The sequence below is a fragment of the Neofelis nebulosa genome, chromosome 6, assembly GCF_028018385.1.
Source record: "Neofelis nebulosa isolate mNeoNeb1 chromosome 6, mNeoNeb1.pri, whole genome shotgun sequence".
NCBI classification, from domain to species: domain Eukaryota; kingdom Metazoa; phylum Chordata; class Mammalia; order Carnivora; family Felidae; genus Neofelis; species Neofelis nebulosa.
The window spans coordinates 150575750-150596732 of record NC_080787.1 but is presented as its reverse complement, the minus strand read 5'-3'; the positions used below and the strand labels follow the sequence as shown (position 1 = coordinate 150596732).

The following is a 20983-nucleotide window of genomic DNA, read 5'->3' as shown; positions in this document are numbered from 1 at the left end:
GCAACAAGCGGTCTGGAAAAATTCGGGTGAACACCTCTTTGGAGGGGTCAAGATATATACAAGGACTTTTGGGTATTTATTAGCTTAAGGGTATACAGGTAATTGGTGGAGTCCACATCGTGGTGTTTTCTTGGATAGTATAAGATCTCTTTGTCAAGTGCTCACAGAGAATTCAGTGAAAAGGAATGCCCTTTGGAATATAGCAAAGTAAGACAAACTACCTTTTTTCTTTTTCGCTTTTATTATAAGCTCCAAGAGTAGTCGGAGGGAGGTATCTAATTCATTTTAGAACTGGCACTGATAGGGGCGCCTGGGTGGCTCAGGTCGCGATCTCACAGTTTATGGGCTCAAATCACCACCCGCCACCCCACCCCACCCCCACCCCCACCGACCCCCTGTGCTGATGGTGTGGGGCCTGCTTGGGATTTGCTCTCTCCCTCTCAAAAATAAGTAAACGTTAAAAAAAGGAATCAGCACTGATAATTTAGTGATGACAGACTACTTCCGGATGTGATACCAAACTCTTCTTTGACTTAAAAATCAACTTCACTGCTAAATAGCCCCCTAAACCTATGCTTGAACAGTTCACGGTGGGGCATTTGTGGGTTTGATTTCTGAGTCTGTTTTTGTTCCCACATTCCGGTTTGGATCTCAGATTCTTAGGTAGGCGTTTTCACACGCCCCCCACCCGCCAACTTCAAGTTTTCAGTTTTCCCACCATCCAGAACTCTTAAAAGTTTAAGCTTTGAACAATTTTTGAGTGCCTTTTTACCTCACCGAGAAAACAATGGGCAAAAGCATCATTTATTAATAGAAGTCATTTAATTAGAATGTATTCAAGGCAACTTTCCGCTTGCACTACTAATCTGTTTTAATTCTATAGACAAAAATTTAAAATACTGTGGTAAGAGCAGCTGTCAAAATCCAGGTTTCAAGCACAGCCATGTTACTTCATTCATTCCCAACCTTGAGAGAAGTTCTAAGTAAATGAGCGATCCTGAAATTTTTAGTATCAACTCCAAAAGTTCTGCAGGAAAACACTTGTGGATTCATCTGCAAATGTCTTCTTCTCTTAGTATTTTGATCTTAACCATTCTTTCCCACAATTCTCCTTAGTATCCAGTTAAGTAACCAGAGTATAAGGAATATCATAACAGGAGCATACATTAAGAAAACACAATAGTGACTTCTCATCCTAATTTTGAGATGTTCTTTGAAACGGTTGCATAGCACATACATACAAATAAGCATTTTTATGATGGTTTGTACTCTATATACTTCACAAAGTAGCATTTAACTGGAATACTTGAATTTTAATATACACTCTCTGGAAAAATGTGATCATACGAGCACTAATATTTTCTTTCAGACGTGGGATATTTTTAACACAATTTTTAAATGTCCCATTAGTTCAACTGCCTTCTAACAAGAACACAGAGTTACTATAAAGAGGTAGCTGATAATTACAAGAATTTACATTAGGAAGGAAAGCCTAATGTCATCTACTCCCTTCACTCACTTAATAGAAATTCCTTCCCTAATTAAATATTAATGTAACATGTATGAATTATGAGACTAATAATTTCTTATTCACTTAGAAACCTACTCATCTGACTGTTCCAGGAAGAAAACCATTAAAACGTGCTCTACAAATTACACCTTTTGAGAAGCTAGTCTGATGGAAGGCAGAATTACTATTCTGGATCGAGAGAGGCAAGCACAGATACTCACAGGAACCAGAGAGTTGAGGGAAACAATTAAAGCAAGACAGGATCAAGCAAATCCAGTCAGGTGTGCTACCAAACTGGGGAAGAGTTCGGTTTAAGGGGAGTAACAAAATTATTCAGCTTCAGCTTGATGGCTACGATGTGAAAATGCAGCCTTCAGCATTCTGGAGATTTCGATTTTTGAAGCGCAGATCTTGTGAAAAGATTTTTTTTTTTTTTAAATCTGACCTTTAGACTTTAAATGCTGGAAGGCAATTAAAGCAGTAGCAACGACACTGTCCAGGCCGAATCAGACGCGGTCTGCGGGCGCTGGCACGGATCTTGTGCTCCGTATCTTACCTCCGCCGGCTACTTTTCTACGTGTGGGGAAAACGTACTGCCCAAGAAGACTAAGGTTCTAGTGATCAGAAAGGAGGGAAAGAAATCTGGAGAGCCTATGGATAAAATTAAGAACTGGGAAACTGCAGGTACAGGGGAGTCCTAAGACTTGGACGTCAGGATGAAATCTCAAAGGTTCCAAACTACTGGAAGCCAATTTTTAAATTTTTTTTTTTTTAACCAATTCTGCTCTGTTCAAGAAACTGATGACACTAGTCCTTTTCGTGTAGCTGACAAGACCAAGATTTGGTGAGCATTCCTTTACTCTTTACGTCTAAAAACTACAAATTGTGCCTGTGTTTCTCAGAAATGAGAACTATTCCAGATGCACACCCAACTGAGGAATACTGTTGAGTCTGTTCATTGATTTCTTTTTCTTAATCACTGAAATCAAGGCAAGTATGGCCACCGGGTAAGTGGCAGGGGCTCCAGGTCAGATTCCTTTTTTTTTTTTTTTTTTTTCAAATAGTGGTAAAAGCAACAATTACAAATGAAAATGTGCATTCTCTGTCGTGATGTTTACGTGTTGGAAGGGGCGTGAACAGCATTTTCAGCTGCGGTTGGTTTGAGGATGAAGCACACGCACTTTTTCCAGTCGGTTTATTGCACTTCGCATACAGTCATACGGGGTTCTCCATTCACATGGGATTCGAGAAGCCTATTCAAACTTTCTCTCTGTAGACAACTTCCACATGCAAACTTCTAAATGTCTTACACACACCACTACAGTATAAACCATACAAGATGCATTTGGTAATCAAAACTTCTCAGTAATAGCAGTTTAAAAATATATGTAAGTTTTTGTTGTTGTTGTTTTACTCTGGGAGCTGAGATTTCCCTACGAGGTGATGTGCTTTGCCAAGAAGGGACAGCAAAATCATAAGCGATGCGAAATCAACGTTGTGTTCCTATTTGCTGCACCTGCCACCCACCCACCTCTAATAGGAGTTAATTCTTCCTTCTCTCCCGCCCCTGGCAATTAGTGCAGCAGAAATACAGAAAGGAGAATACTATGCTTAGGTGAACCAGTTTGATTCAGCATTGAGGACCAGGTATGCATAGGATTTTAAGTCTCTTTGTTAACAAAGCCACTTCAATTTTTTATGAAAGAAACCACACACGAAATCACATGTGTGTGCCACAGGAATATTTCTAAAAGTATCTGCCTATAAAATGAGACAATTTCTCTGTTTTAAATAAAGGTGTTCAGGGATTTGTGACAATGTTAAAAAAATGACCTTAGGTACTTCTTAGAAAGCCTGTGAGTCGGAGTTTTGAGAGTAATTTTTGCTATTTAATAAAAGATTCTAACTGAGCAATACATTTCATTCTACTAAAACTCACTTGCTACAAATGCTGTAATAGCTCATTGTTACCAAGGAGTAGAGACAGACATTTTATCCCAAACAAGCAAACAAAAGCCAAAACACCTGGAGAAACCCTGAACTGTCGTAGGTGATACACAAGGATTAGACTTCACTGGGAAAGAAAAGATTCTTGATTTGGTTGTGAGCAATTTCATTTAAACCTACGGCCTGCTTTCGGTGCGCCAGAAAACGTACAGCGTCCGTATGTACGTATGCATGTGTGTATGTTCAGAAAACCTTAACTACCTGTTTGGCGTATAAATATACACATCTTGCCTTCGTGGACAGTGTGATTCAACGGCTCTTCCGGGAGGGCTCTACTCTGACAGAGCTACTGCACTAGGTAGGGTGGGTGTACGCATCTCCTCTCGCGCCACGTTCTTCCCGACATTTTGCCTAAGAAAAACATGCTTACCTACTAAGTGCATTAATTGTGCCAACTTCTCAACTGAAAGCTTAACTTTCAGTTGTTTTGCCACATGATAGTATAAAGGACTCTAGTGTTTTATCGTTCCAAGAATTGGGCAGTTTCGTTTTTAATGCTACTGCAGCTTGTATAAAAAAATGGGATTTCTACTGTGTTCACCTTTTATAGTTTTTTACAACTTTTCCAACTTAAAAGGTGACCGTACAACATACGTATACATGAAGTACCATTAACGGAAAATGAGATGAGACTGCATTCATAGGCTTCAGACAATGACAGTGAGTTGCAGAGAAATTCATCAATTTGAATGACGTGGTACCATGATGACTTCTAGATTAGCAGCTTGACAGACATCTTCCAATTTTTACAAAATGACGTGTGAACTGTATGGCAAGAACTTTTACAGATGGTAGCCTATTAAAGCTCTGTCTACCTAATAATAATATACACCCTGCCCCCCCCCACCCCCGCACGCCAAATCAGAGAAACAGCTGTATTTGTTCGCTCCAAAGGACTACCTCTAGGATGACTAAATCAGCTAATCTGTGTAATTTATGTATATATACTACGGGAATATATAAATATGGGAATACTTTGACAGTCTGATTGGTTAATAGCATATTGGTATAGTTAGGTCTTTTGTAACATGTAACTCGTTTCAGCCCCACGTTTTAGAACTTTAAAATAAATAAGATGTAATTTACAAAAATAAGCCATTATTTACAAACATAAAAATTCATCCTGAGAATTTATTATCCAGGAGAACAGTTTCACAGAAGAGGAAATAACCAGTATCTGTGAAATAAAAATGTACCTCAAGAGTTAAAACTAAAGAATTTGTAAGCGGAGGTCAATTTACCTAAGTTGCAGCCAAGAAAAGCATGAAGATATTTAATGAATCTTAAATCGACTTGCATGCAAGAAATGATCTTTAGATTTCTCATAAGCCGATGTCATTCTCCCTAAACTTGTTGTATTCATAGAGTATTCTGGCTGTATTCTGGAAGAGGGAGGGAGGGAGGAGAGAGAGAGAGAGAGAGAGAGAGAGAGAGAGAGAGAGAGAACACGCTCGAGGAGAGCTCAATGGTTCGTTCGGTCTCCTGTCTCACCACGGGTGATGAGGGGAGAGAGGAGGCAGGGTGCGTGGTCATTACCAATGGCTCACTTTAAACTGTCCTAAGGAACGGACCTCCTCTACCTTTGGCTTTTACCTGGTTGAGCACCCCTCCCTGCCCCAATGGGAACAGTGGCTAACACAGTTCAACACTTTCTAAAAGAAAAATGTCCAGTTAAAACACAAATGTGAAGAAAGGCAAAACCTCATCAGATCCTTTGCTTTATAATGTGAAGCAAAAAAATCACCTACTTATAGAAATTGAAAGAAATGGTTCAACAAAGAATCAAACTGGTTGTTCGGGGTATATCATCACAATGAGTCTCTTTACTCTTTATGCTGTGAGCAGACAGGGATTATTTTGGAGAAGGAAAAATAAGAAAGTGTGGAATTAGTAATGCAAGAGGCTGAAAGGCAAGTGGCAAGACTAGAAGACTGCCTCAAACCAACGCTACTTTGTTCCCGTCTCTACTGGCACCTACCCCCATGGTAAAAGGCCAGAATAACCGAAGCCGATTTTAACAGTAGTGTGCGTAATTGTAGGCTGACAAACAACATAAAAACAAGTCACGCTAGGTTATCTGTGGTCACGTTCTTCAGGGTTAGTCCAGTAACTCAAGACTTTACATTCTTTTGTCTTTATTTGTTTATTTTAATTATTAAACACGTAAAGGTTAATAAACAGACATAGTCCAGAGTTAGTAGGTTGGTATTATAACATTTATTAAAATAATGCTATGGGTTAATAGAAACAGCAAAGAACCAAAGAATTAAAATGCAAGCTATGTAAAATCCCAACTAAAACCCAAAAGTGTCTAATGTATTCATTCATTAGCTAAACTAAAAGCCCAAGAAAGACAAGACACCCAATATAATAAAGTACTGCAAAACAAGTGGCAATTTTCAGTTATCAAAATTGTGGATTCTGCATTTTGTATCCTTTTCTCAATCAAGAAAAAAATTCTTTTTGAATGTTATATAACATACATATAAAACAAGATAGAAAAATACATTATAAACTTGTAACAATGGCTGTAAATACATTATCTTACATGTTTCTCATAGGCAATAGGTTGGTTATGATACATACACAGCATGAAACTACTAAGATAATAAAGAATTGACAAAAATACATGTCGGCTGTACGGTAACATACAAGCGACACTCCCAGCTACCCACGCTAAAAAATTACATAATACTGTCAGAAAAGAAGTCTTAAAAACTACATATTTTAATAAGAAATAAATTCAATAAAGAATGATAATACTGAGAACCAAGGCATTCAGAGATTTCAAAAGTCATGCTTTTTTTTCAGTTGATCCAAAATTTTATCAACTAAGTTTCCAAAAGTTTGTTCAGAGCCAACATTACTTATAAACGTCACACATTTATCCCATACATTTACTTTCTTCCCCATAAAAGACCTTTGATAAACATCTAAAATGTCCAGGTGTAACACAGTTGAGATGAGACTGGGTCAAATACTGGTACTGGTTTTAAACTACTGTCACCTCAAGTGTTCGAGTGTCGCAAATTTATTCAACCAACCAACCAAAATAGAAATCAAAATGGCACAGCATATATCGTGAATAAATCAAAACGACTGTATGTGTAACAGAAAGACAAAGCAGTGGCACAAGAAACCAACGCTAGCTGAATACAAAACAATGAATGTCTATTGCATAGTAAATGAACTGAAAACGGTTTCCAAGTGAGACAAGATGATGGGGGTCACCACGAAGGTGCTTACTGAGCTCACTGCTGACCTTTGTGAAGCTGTGAAGGGACGCGGGAGGGAGTGAGCCGATGAGCTGGGGATCCACTGCCACTTGAAATCTGCCACATCTGATACTGAGCAGTTATGGACGATTCACTCAAGTGTTCGGACGTGGTCGGGCTCTGCGCACAAACCGTTTCAACTACGAAACTGAAATTCGTGAGAAACTGGAAGCTTAAAGTCACATGTGGTTGAGCATTTACATGCACAGTGATGCCAGTTGTTTTAAAGTGAAAACAAACAAACAGGTGTGGGGGGGGCGGGGGAGGGGTGGGAGGGGCCGCTTGGGTCACTAAAAGCCACCAAAGAAACGGACCACCCAAGTAATCGGGTAGGGTAGAAAGAAGTCTGGTTAAATTTGGGCCATTAAAAAATACTGTTATCCTGAAGGAAAATCACAAAGATTCATTTTTTGTGAAAAAGTCTAAGAATACTATTTATCTCCAATTTAGTAAGAAAAAATTCAGCACACCCCTCCTTCTCTGAATAAAATAAAGTTCTAATTTTGTCTGCAAATTGATGTTCCAATCACAGATAAGTTTCATCTTAGAACCTGTTGGGCTAACTTTAAATATCACAGTAACCAAGAGCACTCAGTAATGATTTTAAAAGAATGATGTTTGAAAACCTACTCGTCTGGCATTAGAAAAGTTATCAAATTTTTCACAGTATCAGATTTGGCAAATTTGTATCAAGGTACGTGGCAAAAATCATATAAAATTCAAACCATCAACTCATTGGTCTCCCCTCAAATCTTCTTTCACATACTGGGCGGGCGACTGAGTAAACATGCATTAACTTGTATTCTGAGGGAGGAGCTGATCTTACAAGACACTTGACTAAATGACCATGAAGGAAAATAAGGCACTTTCTTTTCTTTAGACTTATTCCAATACTTAAAAAATAAAAAAGAAAGACAAAAAGGCTCTTTTGGTCTTTTGTTTCTTGACAACCACCAGAAAAAATCATTTAATGAAATAAAGGGTTTCTTTGTTCTTTTTCTTTTTTTTTTTTTTTATAACACTTGAAAGTATAAAATGCTACATTTCCAAAAATATATATATTTTTTTTCTGCACCAGCACCCTTGTATAGTAAAAGTATCTACTTTTTGTTCATTAGTTTCAATGCACTACACTTTTATCTACAATTTCATTACATGTATACAGCAAATAGGCAAGCATGGCTTTTACATCCTTAATGATTTTTGTTTTTTTCTATACAGGGAGGTTTAAAAAAAATATTTGAACAGTTTGCCCAGTAATGTGACACATAATGCATGTACCTTGTTCTCGTATATTTTTTAAAGGAGGTTGTAAAATAAAGGTTCAGTAATTTTAACTCAGATATTTATCTTTTTAAAAATAGTGTTGCAGTTTTTGTTCTTTGCATTACTTCTCAAAATTCCTTGTCAGGCTGATCTCTCATGGCACACTGCTAATACTTCCAATTTTGGCAGGCAATATAAAAAAGGCTGCAACTTCTGCCCTTTGAGGGCACTGTAGTGACTAAACAGCGTATCAAATTTTGAATACTTTTTGAAGTCACTTCACCAATGGCGTCCCTGACCAAAGGTCCATGCATGATGCATCATCACACGGTACATTCAGAGAGCTGTGCTCGCTATGAGAAGAAGGTTCCTACAAGTCTCTCACAGTAACTGCCTCTGTCACTGAGTAGTTAAGGGCCATCTGTCTCCCCTTCTGAAGTGAGGCCTTCTTACCGTTCGCTTAGGGTAGGACGTGAAAAGATGATCAGTGCTGTGGGATGAATTGGGCCTTATTGCTTTACTACTATTCAGTGCAGGTTCTAGAACCACTTTCACCCAAACAGAAAGAAAAACCAAAAGCTGAGTCGGAGGACAACAATTTCTTTGTCTTTTGTTTGGTTAGATGGTAAGACGAACGGACAAGTGCCTCAGCTCGCTGCACTGACGACAGGCAAGCAAAGGCGATTACCAGTTAACTGATCAGCAGGCAGGCATGGTCAGGTCATCATTGGGTGAAGAGTTCAGAGGTCAGAAGGTCATAGGTTAGTTGCCGGTGGCGGCTGGGTGGTTAGAAACAAAAAACAAAACAAAACAAAAAAAAAAAACAAAAAAACAAAAAAAAAAAACAAAAAAAAAAAAAAGAAAAGAAAAGATAGAGAAGAGATTAGTTTCAGCTAGTGACGGCTTAATGACAACATGAAAAACTAATCACAACTAATAAAAAAAAAGCATGTTTAATTCTGACAAACTGATTGACACCATCTACAGAATACAATAAAAATCATGACAGTTTCATATCATGATTTGAACAAATGAAGGAGAGCCCACTCCCACCAAAAAAAACAAAAACAAAAACTGGTTAACAAGAAAAAATAGAAATAAAATACAACTAACAACTAATAGTTAGTAGCAGTCAATGGAGGAAACTGGAGAACAACAACAATGAATAGGTTTGATAAACAGAATTTTGAAACAGTCAGTGCAGTTATCAGTATCTGACTGCTATTAAGCATTAGTATTCTCTCAGAGGCAAGCATTAAAGCAACTATTAATGATGGATGTGATTATTAATAACTGATGATCAACAGAAATGAATCTAAGGAAATTTAAATTCCTATGAACAATTTGGTTCAACATAAACTCTGGGCCAAACAAGGTTTCTTTTGTTCAATAAATGTTTATTGCTTTTTCAATTATTCTATTTACAAACAACATGGAATTTCTTGGCCTTATGATACAAAGCAATACTAAACTGTAGTCTAGCGGTGGAGGCAACGTCATGGGAACCAGAAAAAGGCCAGGCCTTTCGCACCAGCCAGCACTTTCCAGTTGAAAATACTATTTTACACATATAGAACACTTATAAAATGCACTGGCATGTAAACACTGTAAAATCCTGCCATTTAAAATTCTATACTCAAAAAGCTCTAAGTACATCAAAAAATAGAAGAAATTTCTAATTGATACCAATAAGGCATTTTAAAACTACAAACAGCTTTCTTTATTCAATTTCAAAGCTAATACTCTGCAAATACAATAAAATCTGACATTTCATATACATTCCTGCTTTATATTTTATATTTTAAAAGAAGCCACCTGTAAATACTATTTTCTTTTGCAAAATAACAAACAGAACAAAAAAAAAATCAAAAAAATTACAGTAAAACACAAAGTAGTTCTCAAGTGGAAAGTTATCGTGCCCAGTGTCCTCGAGTTGTTCCTTCCTTATAATCAACCTCTGTCACATTCTGCTTCCTCAAACTTGGTCCACTTAACAGTAGTATGATTTTTAAGACTCATTCAACAGCTGAATTATTTCTACTCTATTCTGAGGTTTGAGAGAATTTTCTGTACTGTTGCCATTGTGACTAAGGCAGAGGAGATGCGAATGAAAAACTATTCAGTGCGAAGGTAGACTCCGTGCCACTCCATAAATCGAGACCCAGTGGGTATAACGTTCACAGAGTTATTTGAAATAATCTATATAATGGACTGGTTTACTTTCATGTAACAAAAAGGCTTTCTAGAGTCTATCATTTAGGATAGTTTATAAATACTACAAAAATACTGTATCTTCAATGGGACCAAATCTTCCCTGAATTTCTTAAAAATAAGTGGAATTTTATTCAAAAAAAAGCTTGCTATTCCAAAATTAAAGAAGAAAATAAATATTTAACAAGATGTAGTCATACCACTTCATAGTCACTCCCAAAATACAGAATCTTAAAGCATTTTTGATATTACTTAAGATTTTGATTAAAATTGTATTAAGTTTCTTATACAAATTATGTAAATGGTTTTTATAAAATCATTACTCAGAAAAACTCTGATTATTTTTTTTGTGTGGAAGAAACAAAGCAAACTACCACTTCTGTGCACACCAGAACATCTAGAACACGTCCTCTGCCAAGTCCTGGCCTCCCACAGTACACACAGGTGTGTCCACCGTGCAAAATCACTTATGGTTCACTACGACTAACAAGTCAGTTGGTCTTTTACAGGCTTCAAATTCAGTTTTGAAACAGGTGTCGAAGTGGGTTTATTTTTAGTAAAGAACTACATATTTGTCAACCATGCAGTACTCTAAATGCATATATAAAATTACATGGTTATACGTCCAAGGGCTGAGTTTCCTTGCATTAAAAGTGAATGTTTATATTAATCTTCCCTTCAAAAAGAAAAAAAACAAAAACAAAACAAAAAAAACCCCTCAAAAATAGAGAAAACAGTAGTATCATAAAATAATTTAAATGAAGGACTTCAGACATCTCCCTTAGACCCAATGAGTGCATACAGTGATCATAACAGCAGTATACAAGTATTCTGTTATTTAAAGGAAAAAAAAAAAGAAAAAAAAAAAAAGGTAGCTTTTCGGTTTGCTGACATTGCATTTTCAATAAAAGTGAGAAGACTAATCACAAACACATATAACTACAAAAGAGCCATGCATGGAATGTGATGTCATTTCCAAGTACTATAAAATCTTCTTAATATTTTTTTTGCCATCTCAAGGCACTGGAGCACTGAGTCACCAATAATTACTGTGTTAAAACAAAATTACGAGAAACCTCCTAAAAGGGGCAGGCAGGGAAAGGTTAATAGAAGAAAAACTACTTAAAAACACTCTTTCAAACTATCGCAGACATTAACAATGTGAAAAAGACTTCAGATTATTCACGGGATTATTGGGTTTCTTTCGATCTAAAGTGACTTTTAAAAGCAAGGTCCTCCTTCACGAGGAGACTCGTTCTGCAAGAAGGGGACACACAGGGGCAGTGCACACCTCCACGGTGTCCTACTGTCACAGGTCATCACTGAGCTTGGAGCTTGGGGACTATTTATTTCATTCACTGAATAATCGTTAAGTAACATACGTATACGTTAAAAGTCTTCAATTCAAGGCTCTTTGAATTATGTCTGATGCTAAAGAAGTATCATCAATGTCTTTGGAAAGTATTTTATTCTGACGTGGACAACAGTTGTGTCCAATGTTTATCATCAGTATTCAAGAGAACCATGTGAAGCAGGTAGGTCGTTCTTAAATTCATAGAAGGTGTAGGACAGGAGTGGATAAATCCCTCACTTTTCCCACTAGTATGAGAGACTTCGATCAAATTAATTAGTAAGTAATACATGTGCGACAGAAGCTCTTCAAAGATCTTTTTCTACCTTGCTTCAGATTCTTACCTTGTGATGACACACTAAGAAAACAATTCAATGTCAATAAACCGAAAATAACACTCCTCAATAAACATAAATAATTTATAAAAGGGTCCAAGGGCATATATAGGACACAAATTGCAAGTGTTGAAAAGGAGAAAAATGAAGACTTATTTTCCAGTCACAGGTTAGTCAAAAAAGATATTCAAAGCTGGATTCATGTCTCCATAGACCTTCAAGAGATAGTTTACCTTCGGATAATATATTTTAGCAGCAAATGACAAAAATCAAAGGATCCATTTTGGCAAGAGAATGTAAGAATAAGAGGGAACTGATTTTCTCACTCATAAAAACTCCAACCGCATCAAAGTTATCGTCACAGTCCTAAGTACTTGGCATGCACATCCTCATGTTTACACAGTGGCTCAAGTATCTTAATAAAAAGGAAAATGGAAACTAAATCTTCAGTTTTCTCCACAAGGACACAGGAGGCATATATTCCTTTACTTCTCTCATTAAAGCACCATCCGCTCAGTTCATTTTGCAAAACCAACCCAAAATTTCACAACAATTACAAGGTATATTTTAGCAAAGGTTATTACTGAAAAATAATTAAGGCAACATCAAAATTTAATACCTCCCCACATGGACCAATTCATGTTTTAGTAGGAATAAATCACAGTACATACTAATATAGGACTTAATAAGTTAAAATATGAAGGGAACACAAAAAAAAAAAAAGGAAAGGGAAAGAAAGGAGGGGAGGGGGAGGGGGAGCGGAGAGGGGAGAGAGGGGAGAGGGGAGAGAGGGGAGAGGGGAGAGAGGGGAGAGGGGAGAGAGAAGAGAGGGGAGAGACAGGAGAGAGGAGAGAGGAGAGAGAGGAGAGAGAGGAGAGGGAGGAGAGAGAGGAGAGGGAGGAGAGGGAGGAGAGGGAGGAGAGGGAGGAGAGGGAGGAGAGAGAGGAGAGAGAGGAGAGAGAGGAGAGAGAGGAGAGAGAGGAGAGAGGAGAGAGGGGAGAGAGGGGAGAGAGGGGAGAGAGGGGGGAGAGGGGAGAGAGGGGAGAGACGGGAGAGAGGAGAGAACGGGAGAGAGGAGAGAGGAGAGGAAAAGGAGAGGAAAGAATCCCAACCCTTAAATCTGTCAACTATGACAAATTAATTTAGAAAAAGAAAAGACACGGTGTGCAGGTAAGCAGTTATATTTTTCCATCAGGTGTGGTGTTGCAAATTTTACGGACACCCAGCGCATTTCTTATAAACAAGAACTGCAGAACTAAACTAACCTCGGTCTGCGGTCACAATCCTTTGGTAAGGATGGACTCGCATATCGTGCCTTCGAACTTTAGTAGCCACCGCACCTAGTTAAATTGCAATTACCAAGACAAAGTTAGAAAACATTCACAAGGGAAAAGAAAACAAACATTAAACAGCAGGTTTATCAAAATGGATTTCAAAGGTTCATTTTACTACAAAAGTTTCCTTTTAAGAAACATGTTAAGGCACAGTAGTTTTAAAATTAACCGTAATATGTTGCGTATATATGCGTCTATTAATATTGCATTCATCTCAAACATCTTGGCCTTAACCTGTTTTACGCATTCATTCACAATCCCAAGGTACAGTGTTTCGTGAACTCTATGAGATCCAAACATATTTCAGCTTTACTAGTCACATATTCACTGAAGTGCCTTTCTCGCAGCAGGACCACTTCAATAATGCCATGCTTAATACTGAGAATTATTTGCTAACCTTAAGACCGCTTCCAGAGTTTATCGCTTAAAAAGGTTTAAAAGCAATTCTTACAGCCTACAGATTGTGGTTCGAAACTCTGAGTCAATAAGTATGAACTGCAATGAATTAGGTGATTAGTAAAGCAAACAGTGTAGTGCCCTTAGCAGTCAGTACACTATACACTCCTTTATGAATCACCGTTACTTTGTAAGATTACAGACTAAACCAAATTAATAACATACTTTTACTTTCTATCAGTGTGCAAAAAGTGCAAGTGAGTCACTGACTGCTAGGCTAAGCTCCCCCCCACCCCCCCGGAGGCTGCTGAGACTAAGCATTTGTTAAATTCAGATCTGATGAGGGTTCAGTTAAGACCGTTCTTGAATTCTTAGCCTTTCGTTGGGAAAGCCATACCTAAAGATAAAAGGAAGGGAATTAAAAATTAGTCATCAATGAAGACTTGATGCTAATACCAATCTCCTCACTACCACCAACACACATGTCTGCATCTGTTTTGAAGGGCACTGCTTATTTTAAAATAATAGGATGTGAAACTTGATATATATCATGCATGTTATCTGTGTGCAAATTTATTATAACTTAGCAATTTGAAATAATTTTCTCAGTTCTCCAAGTGGTCAATATCATGTTTTACTGCTTAGGTGGCAAAGCGAGAAGGAAGACTCTGAATGGATTTTGGTCACTTAGTACTCATTATTATTCATTTTACGAAGGCCAATTAGGTATCTGTATATTTTGCTTTTAATTTTGTCAGTCTAATAATTAAGTATTATAAATAAAAATTTCCCAACACAACAAAAAACACATTGCTTTAAAATGAGAGACTGCAGTGCCTCTTGCTGTTTCTAAGCAGTAAACTGGTCCATCACCCCTTCTTGCATTTTAGATAAACTAATCTTGTACGAGTATAATTGCACGAGGCAAAATCAGCAAGATCTTGCACCGAGTGCTGGAACAGCAGCTGGTGGCTCAGAGTGCCAGCCCTGCAGGAAGCAACAAACTCCTCGAACAGACGCTGTGCGTGCAGCAGAGAGGAGCTCTGAGACTAAAGGAGCAGGCGTGGGGCCGCGGGACAGAGCGTTAACAGAAAGGAAAACGTAAACAGGTTACATGTTACATGTTATTTTAAAAATGCTTCAAGAAATGTGCAACAGAAAACAAGCCTCTCGTCAACAGCTCTATCTATAGTATAATTCTGACCTAAGGTACTTTATACAACGATTTAGAGATAAACGGAAACCATGTACAATCAAATGTATTTGCTCATGAAACAGAAGGCACCTGAGTGCGTGCACACACACAGATAACATACAGAGCATCGTGGCTTTCTTTAATTGAACAACGAAGTTTCAAGTTTAAATCTTAGTGTCCGGGTTCATGAAAGACTTTCAAATTTTTATAAATCATTATTAACGCTGGAAAAAAACCCCAGAACTTAAAAGATCAAAGTCCTACGAGTCCACAGCATGCATGCGGCACCAAGGTCACATACAATTCAAGAAAAAAAAAGGATTCAAATTCTGTCTGGTAAAACAAAGGGGCAGCACGGAAAGAGTTTGTCCCACATTGACTGGTCGTGTTATAACAGCTGCTGTATTCTAGTCCTTCATCCAGCAAGTCAATGGGCTGAAATATCAGGCATGACTGGCATTTCAATCCACTCTATAAAAAAAAGGCATCAGTAATGTCTTTTTCAAGTACACCACTTTTTGTTCACGTAAAACCAAGCGTTCATAGTATGATCTTAATTTCTGCCTCAAATGTGATCCTAAAACAGTGACTTGGTATTTACTCATCAATTCCATACTGTACTACAGAAAGTAGGAGCTTCTCGTACGTTTAACATTAACTAGAACTTCAACAAAAGAGAAAACCTGAGGAAACCTGAAGAATCCAACCAGCTGACCTGGTCCTTTTCATATTTTAAGCGATCACAAATATTAGAAAACACACAGACAATAACAGCAGTTTTTCAAAGACCTCAAAATATTTTCACACGGAATTTTAAAATTTAGCTGACAACTTAAATACATCTCTGAGACGGAAGGACTCTAACTGTGGGCAGTGGAGCCAACGGAGGGGACAGGCCAAACTCAGAATGACCTCACCGTGAATGTCAACCGTGAAAAGTATTTTCTGTTTAACGTGGATCTCAGTTACCAATGAGAATCTGAGCAAACTTAATAAGATGCAGTTATTTTAAGAGGGGACCATTAAGAGAGGCTGATATAAAGACAAACTTTAGGCTTCAGTCTTCCTAATGGCAACTTGTCTCGCCTCGCTAAAACGGAGACAACCGCTGCCAAGTCTGAGGCACAAATGCTATGCAGAAAACTACTGCTGACCGCACAGGGAGAACAACTTACCTAATACACCACTAGGTTCAATAGGATACTCAAGGATTGATGTAGCTGGCGCCAGCGTGTAGGGGTACTCGTAGGGTGTGTAGATTAAACCAGCCTCGGGCCCCGGAGGAACTATTGCAGCAGTTGGGTGAGGAGTTCCGTTTGGCATGACAGCGGTCTGTATTTGTCTGATCAAAGGCATTATGGTAGGGCCAGCTGGCGTAGGAGTACGCAGGGCAGCTGGTGGGAGAACAGGCGCAGGCCCAGTGATAATCCTCGGAGCAGCCTGGGCTGTCGCTGCAAGAGAAAAGGCAAGGGCTGCTACAGTAAGCAAAGAAATGTAGGAGGAAGTACAGAGATAGCAGTATAAAATATGGAAAATGAGAGGGAAGTAGGAAAAAGAAAGGAAAAGCAGGAAAGAAGAAAAATAAAAGGAAATCATTAGTACATGCGCTGATCACACAAAATGCCAAAGCACACCGATCAAATGCCAACGGCTTCCCCTTTCCCAGTGTGATTAAGAATAAATGTGCAAAAATTAACAAGCCACTATAAAAAACAACAAAAAGAACGCGACCATTAAAATAGGTTACATTTAGTTCCTATATTCGGTATATCTATGGTTTTAAGATACCATGAGACTAAAGGTACATGCAAAAGCACATGGAAACACTCGCATTAAAAGAGGTTAAAAAATATTTTGCAATCGGGAGTCCACAGAAATACAGTTTGGTATACTTTTAGAGTAGCTTAAGTTTCAAATTAAAACAGGGATTTTTACTGTATTATGCTCGTCAACAAGCTACTTTCATATAAATTTCCTGCATCTGTACGACTTCATATAAATTTCCTGCATCTGTACGAATTTAACTTCTTCATAGAGAAAGCAATACGCAAAACGTCCCATTCCTAAATATATGATTGTTAATGACATACTCATTCTCGTGAATAAATTAAAGCCAATCATTTGTAAAGCAACCGCTTGCGACCCACTAAACTGCCTATGCTCTGGCAAGCTGGCTAGCACTTTCAAATCCTACTTTAAAAAAAAATAAAAAGCCAGTAATTTAAATAGGAGATTATGTTCCTAAGACATGTCGAGTTTAGATCGCCTCAAAATGAAAAAAAGCAGCCCTCTTTAAAGTTTATGAAAGCATGCACAAATATATCCAAAGGAAAAGTGGGGTTGAAAACACTATCACCTACTGCTCTCTGTGAACTCACATATGAAATCAACAGAGAAAAATACCGCAGGAACAAGCAAGTGAGGTAACAGGACAGAATTCGACGGAAGGGTCACTGCTTTCAGATACGCTCCAAATCACTTTTTCTCAAAAAGAAGTTTTGAAAACTTTCTGTCTTTTGCACCAATGTGACAAAATAAGCTAGAAGCTTGACCTGTGTACTCAACAGAATAGGAAACGTCCTGAAACTCTCAACTTTGGAAGCTGAAATTTCATCAGAACGAGAACATTTATAAACCCGAAACCTAGACACGCTGGCGGAAGATTAGAAGAGAACGTCCTCGATTCACGAAAGCGGTCAAAGCGGGACTGCCGGTCCCCTATCACGCGACACGTGTTTCGACTCTTCACCCCGGAGCAGTGTTCATGCGCGGCGCCGCCCGGCGGAGCAAGGTGTACGCACGAAAGGGCGGAGACGGCTGTGGCCCTGGACCCCGGTCTCTCGCTTACGTGATTTGACGTTGGCGTCCCGGTAGGTGCCGTTCAGAATCGCAAGCTCCATCAGCTGCATCTTCTTCAGGCTGTCTTCCCCCTCGGCCTGCGCGCGGAAAACACAAGAGCAGTAAGAAGTGAAGACGCCCGCGGACATCGCAGCCGCACCTGCTCCCCAGCCTTGAAACGGGCAGGGCGTGCCTGCAGCCGCCCGCTTCAACCGGGAAAAGGACAACAAACATGCCAGCAACCAGGGAACCAAAGGTGCCGATATGCCGACACGCAGGATACTCGCAACTGCCACTACCTACATTCCTACTTGGCAATGTCTTACACGAACTACACCGATTTTATTAAAGCTTCCTTAAAAAGCAATAAGTAACAATGTTAATTAAGATTGAATATGGTATATTTATTCTCTTTGGCATCTATCATTTTACAGAAGATTCAAAAACTCCAATGTGCTCATTAAAGAGAAAAGAAAACCAATCCATAAAAAACAAACATCCCCGTCCCCAACTGGGATTCTTAAACCTACAACATTTGATTGTGGTATTCATGCAAGAGGATTTTAATTTTCCAAAAAGGAAAATTTAATAAAATCATAACCACAAGAACTTCTAAAATCTGAATACATATTCTTCTCTCTCATGCTCACGACATCCCTCTCTCCCCTCAATTAGTACATACTTAAGTACATCTTCAGGGCCACCATAAGATGCACTGTCCGAGTTACGACACATCTAAATGTAAAAGCTTTCCATCACTATGTGATGGTAACAGGCATAAACCAGGATGGTCTTTGACCGTCAAACTGTTTGGCCATCCCACTTACCGTGGATGTGCCCCACCCTTTCCATTTACTGTTGTCACCCTTGTTCTCGTCGATATTGTTGTTATTACCGAAACTACTACCATATTACGTTAAGGGTATCTGTTCTTCAAACAATCTATACAATGGTAAGATCAAATGCACAAAAACAACTTTTCTACTTATGTTCCTTAACATTTTCATGTCTTGAAACCCTTTCACAGTTTCTTACTATCTAAAAATATAAACCAATGAAGCTATCTATGATCTGGGCCCAAATTGTCTTCTCAAGTTAAAGCAATTAATCTTCTACTATTTTGTACATGTTATCTCATGCTACAAATCCCTGGTATGCGTCTCTGTGCATATTCCTATTGCCTCCACCTTGAATGTCCTTCAGGACTCCATTCCGTCCCCCTTCTTTCAAAATTCTACTTAATCTCGGCAAACTTCAACCTAAATGCTACCTTCTCAAAGGGCCATCCTTAGATTATAAGGCTTCTACCTTGATTTATAGTTTCATGGACATCACCACTACCAAAGTAAACTCCTTGGGAACACAGTCTATTTCTTACTTCTCATTGCCTATATTCATATTCCCATTCACCTTATCCTTTAAGTTATTTTTGCTAGGACATATATTTCTAGATGATTGGTAAGAAAAATTTTTATCTCCAAACCTCAAATATCTAAATCCTACAGGATAGATATTAGCTACCGTAAAAGAAAGCAGATGAAGGTAGAAATGGAACTATATGCTACTCACATATTTTATGCATTACCTAAGCTTCAGAATATTTAAAAGAGAAAGCAACCCAATGACACATTTTTTCTGACTTGGTTCAGGACAGGAGCAAGGCCAGATGACAAGCTTCTCTGGCCTTTTCTACTGCAATCAATGACACACAAAACTCTGTCCTTGGCACTAAGGCAGCAAAGGGGATACTATCATTTATAGTAAACAGAACTGCCAAAATGGCTTTTAATAAACCACAAAGAATTAAAGAGAAAGATGAGTGAAACCATGATGAAGACAAAGTTTAATGTGTCACCGCCAACTTTTCAAAAACCTACGTTGCAGGAGAAAACAGAGAAGATAGTCTTGAACGCTTGTGGAATTACTATTCCTTGACCCCTATGAACTTGTACAAAGATGAGTGAGAAAAAAAGTGAAGTAACAGGATTTCTTTAAAGCCACAGCAATTACTTTAATGATAAAAATAAGTAAGCACCATCAATGAAAGGGACAAATTAGAAATCCATCATCTAACTCAAACTCCTTAAACTTGTTCCCTGAAAACTAGTAATATTAAAAATTAAAACTCACCAAGTCATTTCAAGTTTAAATCTATAGATAACAGAATACCAGAAGTATATAAATTACACTCTACATAAAAAAAAAAAAAAAGCGATAGGTGTACCTTCAGCGACTTGACTGTGAGAAAAGAGTACATGTTTGAAAACGCCAGCAAGTAAGAGGTAGAAATAAAGACGGAAGAAGTGATGACACATAATGTCTCATACAGAGAGCTCTGTACAGAGAAGAGGTACTCAAGCGCATGTTTTCACTCCACTGTTCCTTTTAGAAAGTGATAGAAGCATACTCATTAGCTGGTGATGCAGTGTCAGAGGAGAAAGGTCACGGAAGAAACACACACGTTTACATCAGGGTCCGTGCATACGTGTGTGTGCCTTTTGCAGGGTGCGGGCTGCCGAAAAGCATACAGTGTCATCAGCAGAGGCCTGCCCCCCTCCCCCCGCACACACCCCGCCCAGGAGGAGAATAAAAACTGGAGCAGCACAGCTTCACGAGGCAGCAGCAATGGAGTATGCCACGGTGCCACGGCTGGAGGCCACAGAGACGTACAAGTTATGCGTGACAGTGTGCACGCTGGATTACATCACATTATGGCAGGTCCACTAACACTCCCGGCAGAGCACAGAATCTCGCCGGCAAAGCTACAATTTACACCTGGTGGTCTCGCTCCAGAACGAGCCGCACTCACTCCGGTGTCTTCACCGCTTCTCCGCACGCCGCCCCCCATTCTGTACCCACAGAGCCAGCCCAACGCTGTGTCCTAAGAGTTTGCAGAGTTCGTTACAGAATTACTCTCACACAGAAGTGCGATTTCAACCTTCGTGTCCTGGTTTTGTCGGCGAAACTTGGCACTGTATACCTGCCTGAGTGCTGCTGAAGGTGTAGGCCGTCTCTCAAATTAAGGTCAGAGAAGACAACGTGTTGGTTTCTTAGGTAATTTCACTTAGTCTTTTTCTCTTGTCCAGCGGCCCTGTTCTAGAGCTTCTACCGGCCACGCTTCATGCCAGGGGTTTATGAGACTTTTCCTCTTCTCTCCAAGACAGAAGCTAACCAAATAGGGCATCCTGAAATCATACATCTTAACTCTAGACGTTTCCAAAGGCATTTTGTAGAACCCTGTTCAGGGATAAACACTTGTATAGAA

The 20983-nt window shown here is 38.8% G+C and overlaps 1 protein-coding gene across 7 annotated transcripts in view; it reads right to left on the bottom strand.

Moving 5' to 3' along the window:
- Nucleotides 1–5715: 5715 nt before the first annotated feature.
- Nucleotides 5716–20983, bottom strand: part of QKI (QKI, KH domain containing RNA binding) — a 155067-nt gene continuing 139799 nt past the window's right edge. Inside the window, exons 5-8 of one of the 7 annotated variants that reach the window (XR_009263479.1) lie at nt 17729–17816; nt 16056–16355; nt 13221–14082; nt 5716–8837 (exon numbers count right to left, since the gene is read on the bottom strand). Coding sequence is in view for 6 of the 7 variants with exons in the window: in XM_058735854.1 (XP_058591837.1) it covers nt 8821–8837; nt 13221–13295; nt 16056–16355; nt 17729–17816 (480 nt within the window). In the remaining variant the exon portion in view is untranslated. Of the gene's footprint in view, nt 8838–13220; nt 14083–14928; nt 15352–16055; nt 16356–17728; nt 17817–20983 lie in introns of those variants that run through there. The other 6 variants (XM_058735854.1, XM_058735852.1, XM_058735853.1 and 3 more) reach the window with 6 other exon arrangements.